This window comes from Mauremys mutica, chromosome 1 (assembly GCF_020497125.1).
Source record: "Mauremys mutica isolate MM-2020 ecotype Southern chromosome 1, ASM2049712v1, whole genome shotgun sequence".
NCBI classification, from domain to species: domain Eukaryota; kingdom Metazoa; phylum Chordata; order Testudines; family Geoemydidae; genus Mauremys; species Mauremys mutica.
In genome coordinates this window covers 198,605,996-198,614,019 of record NC_059072.1, presented here as the reverse complement: position 1 = coordinate 198,614,019, position 8,024 = coordinate 198,605,996, and the positions used below count along the sequence as shown (strand labels likewise).

The window sequence follows — 8,024 nt, the reverse complement described above, 5'->3', positions numbered from 1 at the left end:
CACCTAGGTGACTGATGTGGGCATCTGAAATTAGTGGGCACTTTTAAAAATATCAGCTTTAACATAGGGCTTGTGTGGGGCTTCTTCATGGGGATGAATTTCACCCAGTATGCTACAGGAGCTGGAGAGCTTACCCAAAAGTACAGATGGGAGTGGTGGAAAAGAGGAAAGTGTAGGTGTGAGTGGAGAAAACCAGTGATGGAGGAACAAGAGAGGAGGTCTGGGTTGAAAACAACTCTTATAGTTAATAGGATCTGCCTTGCCTCCTTTGTCAGTAACTGCAGCAGCTGCTCAGGCACTCGGGGGAAAGGATGACATGACTGGCACAGAAATCGAAAAATATTAGTGCTTTTGGTTTTTATTAGTTACTTTTAAATATTAAAAACCCCATTTTGGACAGAAATGTAACAATTTTTGTTTTCGGTACAATCATAATGCAACATCACATCTTCTATATATCTCACCCTTGGTTTAGCTCCCTATGTTTTATATCGACAGTATATCAAACCAGATCTTTCTGTAAAATGGGAGCGCAAAAGCAATAGCTCCCTTAGCAGAAGCGAGAGCAACTGAGAGGGAGTGTCAATGTAATAGAAATACTACAAGTGGTATGATCAAAAATAATAAATGCCTAGAACTAGAAAATTAAAAATTACCTAAGAACAAATGTCTTGTAAAAAAAGACCAAAGGTACATAGTTATAGTCTATATACAAACATTACTGTACTTTATTTGACAATCATTGTACAGTCATACACCTTGCTCACTTCACTTTACACATGTAGTCCCCCAGAAGTCTATGACTGAACAAAGTAAGCAACATTTGGCTACATCTCAACTAAATATTAAGTTACTAAGGAGATCAGCATGAATTATGTCACTATCCCATGCACCAAACTCTCACGATTTCCACCTTTTTTAAGACTGAAGAAATAGGAAGTTCTTTCTTATATTTTTTTGTATTGTTTCAATGAAGGGATAATTTTTTTCCACTACACTGCATCCCAGCATCTATAATAAATCCTTTGGGCCTATTCCTGCAGTCCTTACACAGTCATAGTTCTACTGACTAAGCCACAGAGCCTTCAAACAAAAATATGCTTAACTTTAAGCACTAGAAGTGAGTGGGATTTACTGACATGACTGGAGTTAACCACAAGCCTAAACGTCTGCAGGGTTTGGGCCTTAAACAGGAATTTTGACTACCTCAGCACTACAAGATCTAGCTCTTAATCATCACTCAAAAACCAGAACACTGGAAGAAGGTTACAATTATTTTAGTCAAAATCTTGGCATGTCAAACAGTCATGTGTAACTTGGCACATCAAACAGTCTCTACTTGTGTAAAATGTTGTTGTTTCATTGAAGCCAATGGAGCTATGGCAATTTACACCCATTGAGGATCTCCATTGCAGTCCTGTACCCACTGAAGTCAGTGGGACTTCAATCAACCTCAGTTGTAGCAAGGTTGGGATCTATCTGGAACAGAGGAATAAAAATACTGTCATTTTGCTTGAGGTATTCCTGAAGCAAATATATATGGATAACCAGGTCAGCAGGGGGAGGGGAAACAGAATAGAGAAGCAAAGAGTGAGTTGACTCTTATTTATAGATAACTCCATGGTCTATATTTCTACATTCTAAGGTATTGTGGCCATAGTAGGAATTCGCAAAGCCTCCCTTTGAAGTGATTTTGTGTTCTGAACACCATGCACGCATGATAATTTAACCTTTTCAACCTTAATAAATCTCAAAGAAACAGGTTTGCCATTAAAGAGATTAAAATTTGTGCCAAAATGGCAAAAAGCTCTCCTAGATGTATTTCTTGGAGTAATCCATTGCTTTTAGTTGTATTTTAGTCCTGTTGATGTACTGTGGAGGGAACTATAAAGGCATCTATTGTGTATATGGCAATGTGTATATGGCAATGTGTTCTTTACATGTGTTAAAATTCTTAATAGAATTCTTTAATAATTAAGTTTATAAGAGCATTTCTACCAAGTACATATTGCCCATTTTTTAGATTAACTGTAGAAGAAGGAATATTGAAAGGGGTATTACTAATTGAGTCACAGTGTGACTGAACCAAATAGTCCTTCACAGACTTTTCAGGATTATAAAATCATACCTCTTAGCACAGGTTTCTAAAGTTGGGTGCAACATCCCAAGTTTTTAATGTGGCTATTTTTAAGCAATGAGCACTTACAGCCTTGCAGTGTTATATTCTGGGAACAGTGTAGTTTTGCCACAGTGTCTGCATTTATAAAATGCCTAGGGCACATGCTGTAATAGATGTTTCTTTGTTTTCTGACTGGATCTGGATTTTTTTTAAATTAACATTAAATTTATGATTAATTATTATTTTTATTACCTTAGTGTTTAGGAGCCCCAGTCATGGACCAGCACCCCATTGTGTTTGGTGCTGTAGAAATATAGAACAAAAAAGTGATCCCTGTCCCAAAGAGTTTACAGTCTCAGTATAAGACCATAGATAACAGATTGATACAGACAGATGGGGTGTACAAGGAAAAAATGAGACAATATTAGTCAACATGATCAGAAGCGGTATCTGAATCTATAACTTGTCCTGAAAATTGCAACAAAGTTTTAAGGGTGCATCCTCACGTGTATTCCTTCATAACAGACAATAGTACATAAGAATGGCCATACTAGGTCAGACCAAAGGTCCGTCAAGCCCCAGTATCCTGTCCTCTGACAGTGGCCAATGGCAGGTGCCCCAAAGGGAATGAATAAATAAGTTATCATCAAGTGATCCATGCCCTGTCACCCAATCCCAGCTTCTGGCAAACCATTTCTGCCCATCCTGCCTAATAACCATTGATGGACCTATCCTCCATGAATCTATCTAGCTCCCTTTCGAACCCTGTTATAAAAGTATTGGCCTTCACAACACTCTCTGGCAAGGAGTTCCAGAGGTTGACAGTGTGTTGCATGAAAAATACTTTCTTGTGTTTGTTTTAAACCTGCTACCTTTTAATTTCATTTGGTGGGCCCATATTCTTGTATTATGAAAAGGAGTAAATAACACTTCCTTATTTACTTTCTCTATACCACTCATGATTTTATAGACCTCTATCATATCTCCCCCTTAGTCGTCTCTTTTCCAAGCTGAAAAGTCCCAGTCTTATTAATCTCTCCTCATATGGAAACCGTTCTATACCCCTAATCATTTTTGTTGCCCTTTTCTGAACCTTTTCCAATTCCAATATATCTTTTTTGAGATGGGGTGACCACATCTGCATGCAGTATTCAAGGTGTGGGCGTACCATGGATTTATATAGAGGCAATATGATATTTTCTGTCTTGTTATCTATCCCTTTCTTGATGATTCCCAACATTTTGTTCGGTTTTTTGACTGTCGCTGCACATTGAGTGGATGATTTCAGAGAACTATTCACAATGACTCCAAGATCTCTTTCTTGAGTGGTAACAGCTAATTTAGACCCCATCATTGTATATGTATAGTTAGGATTATGTTTTCAATGTGCATTACTTTGCATTTATCAACATTAAATTTCATCTGCCATTTTGTTGCCCAATCACCCAGATTTGTGAGATCCTTTTGTAGCTCTTATCAGTCTGCCTTAACTTAACTATCTTGAGTAGTTTTGTATCATCTTCAGATTTTGCCACCTCACTGTTTACCCCTTTTTCCAGATCGTTTATTAATATGTTAAATAGGACTGGGCCCAGTACAGATCCCTAGGGAACACCACTATTTACCTCTCTCCGTTCTGAAAACTGACCATTTATTCCTACCCTTTGTTTCCTATCTTTTAACCAGTTACCAGTCCGTGAGAGAACCTTCCCTCTTATCCCATGACTGCTTATTTTGCTTAAGAGCCTTTGGTGAGGGACCTTGCCAAAGGCTTTCTGAAAATCTAAATACACTATATCCTTTGGATCCCCCTTGTCCACATGCTTGTTGACCCCCTCAAAGAATTCTAGTAGATTGTTGAGGCATGATTTCCCTTTACAAAAACCATGTTGACTATTTCCCAACAAATTATGTTCACCTATGTGTCTGACAATTCTGTTCTTTATGATAGTTTCAACCAATTTCCCCAGTACTGACGTGAGGCTTATTGGCCTGTAGTTGCCAGGGTCACCTCTCGAGCCCTTTTTAAAAACTGGCATCACGTTAGCTATCCTCCAGTCATTTGGTACAGAAGCTGATTTAAATGATAGGTTACAGATGACAGTTAAAAGAATGAGGAGTACTTGTGGCACCTTAGAGACTAACAAATTTATTTGGGCATAAGCTTTCGTGGGCTAAAACCCACTTCATCGGATGTATGCAGTGGAAAATACAGTAGGAAGATATATATACACAGAGAACATAAAAAAATGGGTGTTGCCATACCAACTATAATGAGACTAATCAATTAAAGTGGGCTATTATCAGCAGGAGAAAAAAAACTTTTGTAGTGATAATCAGGATGGCCCATTTCAAACAGTTGACAAGAAGGTGTGAGTAGCAGTAGGGGAAAAATTAGCATGGGGAAATAGTTTTTAGTTGTGTAATAACCCATCCACTCCCAGTCTTTATTCAAGCCTAATTTAATGGTGTCCAGTTTGCAAATTAATTCCAATTCAGCAGTTTCTCATTGGAGTCTGTTTTTGAAGTTTTTTTTATTGAAGAATTGAGACTTTTAGGTCTGTAATTGAGTGTCCAGGGAAGTTGAAGTGCTCTCTGGCCCAACTGGTTGTTTAGCAGGCTTTTTGCTTCTGATGTATTTTTAAAAAAATTGCTATTACTTTTGGAGTCTTTGGCTAGCTGTTCTTCAAATTCTTTCTTGGTCTTTCTAATTATATTTTTACACTTCATTTGCCAGAGTTTATGCTCTTTTCTATTTTCCTCATTAGGATTTATCTTCCACTTTTTAAAGGATGCCTTTTTGCCTCTCACTGCTTCTTTTACTTTGTTGTTTAACCACGGTGGCTCTTTTCTGGTTCTCTTACTATGTTTTTTAAATAGGGGTATACATTTAAGTTGAGCTTCTATTATGGTGTCTTTAAAAAGTTTCCATGCAGCTTGCAGGGATTTTACTTTTGGTACTGTACCTTTTAATTTCTGTTTCACTAACCTCCTCATTGGTGTGTAGTTCCCCTTTCTGAGATTAAATGCTACAGTGTTGGGCCATTTTTTTTACCAGCAGATCTTGTATGTTTCTTGATGCTGGACATATGCTGATGACTCCCTGGCATTTTTGTTTTCTCCCTTGTAGAGCTCCCAAGCTCCCAACCCTAGCAACATAAAAATCATCTTTGGGTGATAACCCACCACTGGAAATTTCAGGTGCTGCTTTTGCACCCCTCCAGCTCCTCGAAAAAAAGTAGAGGGTAAGGGAAAAGAAAAGGAGTATTGGAATAGAAATAGATCATCCATTTTAATAGGTTGCTCAGTAGCTTCTATATTCCTTAAAGTAACAGTTGGTGTATGTATGAATGCAGTGTGCATATAAACAGGTTGTATGAACAGAGCCTGAACAAAAAGTTATTTGCAGACACAAGTGAAGCATCATCAATGCTGGGACACCTAACCGGGAGGACACCTAACTGGGAGGTGGGAGAAGGACTCCTAGATGGGGGAATTCCAGGGGTGGGAATCCTCAAAAGATAGGAAAGGAAGTTGGAGACTCAGGGGTATGAGAAATACAAGGAGAGAGAAGACCAAAGGGGCAGAGAATTTGGGAGGAAAGGGAAGTGAGAGTGGGGTTTACAGTGATTCTCAACCAGGAGTACTGCATATCCTTAGGGGTATGCACAGGTCTTTCAGAGGGTACATCAAATCATCTAGATATTTGTCTAGTTTTACAACAGGCTACTCAAAAAGCACTAACAAAGTCAGTACAAACTAAAATTTCATACAGACTTGTTTATACTACTCTATATGAAAATGTACTTAATGAAATGGAACTACAGTATTCATATTCCAATTGATGTATTATATAATTATATGGTAAAAATGAGAGTAAGCAACTTTTCAGTAATAGTGGGCTGTGACACTTCTGTATTTTTATGTCTGATTTTGTAAGCATTAGTTTTTAAGTGAGTGAAACTTGGGGTACACAAGACAAATCAGATTCCTTAAAAGAGTACATTAATCTGAAAAGGTTGAGAGCCACTGGTTTAGGAGACCCTAGGAAAGAGGGGTAATGAAGATGGAGAGTTGGGGGAGAGGAGTCCCAGAGAAACAACAGTATAAAAGAGGGAGAGAAACTAGTAAAGATGCAGCCACATACAATAAATTGGGATGGGGGGGGGGGGATCCAGGAGTGGCTCCTTCAGGTTTCTTTAGAGGCTCACATACTACAGTGATGAGTATTAACAGATAGATATTTACAGGACAGTGAAGTAGTGACAGATGGAATATGCCCCCTTCCCCCCATTCTCATATGGTTGTACTTATGAGCAAGAGATGTTTCAACTCCCTGATTTAGCTGCCCTTACTCTTGCTGAGTTGTCCAATTGAAATTAGCTGGACTCCTTGAGGAATAAAACAATACTAAGTATCAGCCCTGCCTTTAGGAATTAAGATTAAAGCAGCCTGTACAAAATGTCTCTCTGATGAAATACAAGACACATTTTTTTGCGATAACCTTTCCTGCAAGCATGGCCCTGCGCTTCTCACTGAAGAAGAATGAAGCAGACACCCACTGGATTCCACTGATTTTTGCTGTTGTTGTTGGATTAGCCAATAGCCAGAAAGCAGGATCTTTAGGGGAATTTCCCTCGTGTTCTCAGAGGCTTGTAGGGAACGTTTTCTAAAACGTCCTGCAATTGCTTACACTGGTGAGCAATGGTCGGAGGCGAGCCCTAGCGGGGCCAGCCCGCTGGTGTTTTACCATCATGCCTGTCAACGAGAGCTGCTCTGACTGTGAGCACACATTGGGCTCCCCTTTGCAGGCTGATGGACTAGGCACTGAGGGCCTAAAGCCGCAGTAGGGGCCTAATTCCCTGCCTCCTCCCGGGCCTCGGCAGATGTGCTCAGGCGGACTGTGGGTGGCCGAGCGGGGGCTTGGGCGCGGGCTGGATGTCCAGGGGGTGTAGGGGGGGGCAGGGCCGCGTGCCCCCCCCTCCCGGGGGGCTGGGAGAGAGCCTGGGGCTTGTTCAGCCGGCGCTGGGCCGGGGCGCTGCCGGCTGCAGTTTCCAGAGGACCGAGCAGGGAGGCGGACCCGGGCCGCTTCCGGGAGAGCAGAGGCCGGACCAGCCCGCCGCGTGTAGCCGCCGAGCGCAGCCTGGAGGCGGGCGCGATGGGCGCCCACAAGCGAAGGAGCCCGGCGCCGGGCCCGGGGGCGCCAGCGCAGCCCAAGAGAGCCCGCGGCGCGGAGGGGGAATTCACGGGCACCCACTTCAAATCTCTGCTGCGGGACCCCGGGACCGCGACCAAGGGTGAGCCGGGGCGGGAGCTGGGCTCGGCTTACACGTGCTTCCCGCGGGGGAGCCTGCTGCTGGGGGCATTAATCCCCCCCCCCCCCGTGCTCCTACTGCCGGGGGCATTACCACAACCACCACCACCACCCTCCTGCCGCCGCCCTTGAACTGGCACTGGCGGGGCACCAGCGTGGGGTGTCCCCCTGCTCAGTGATGAGCTGCCAAATTTTTAACAACGGGTTCCCTCCTCCCTCCAAAATTTTAACAACAGGGTTCCCTCCTTCCCCCCCCCCCCGTGGGGGCGGTCGTGCCCCATCCAACCCCTCATGTTCCTTAACACACACACTCCGAGACCCCTGACCCATCCCCCCCTTCCCTGTCCCCTGACTGCCCCTTGCCGCCCCACCCAACCCCTCCTCTCATTCTCAATGGCCCCCCAGAACCCCTACCCCATACAACTACCCCTTCTCTCTGTCCCTGAGTGCCCCCACCACCTCATCCAACCCTGCTCTTTCCTGACTGCTCCCCCGGGACCCTTGCCCCCATTCAATCCCCCTGTTCCCTGCCCTCTGACTTCCCTGACCCCTAGCCACCCCCCCACAACCCACCCCCTCCCTGCCCCCTTA

The 8,024-nt window shown here is 43.0% G+C and overlaps 1 protein-coding gene across 1 annotated transcript in view; it reads left to right on the top strand.

The window, feature by feature from the left end:
* Positions 1-7,277: 7,277 nt before the first annotated feature.
* The window catches only part of URB1 (URB1 ribosome biogenesis homolog), a 79,116-nt gene continuing 78,369 nt past the window's right edge, over positions 7,278-8,024 (top strand). The window contains exon 1 of the mRNA XM_044996665.1: positions 7,278-7,416. Coding sequence (XP_044852600.1) covers positions 7,278-7,416 — 139 coding nt within the window. The remainder of the gene's footprint in view (positions 7,417-8,024) is intronic.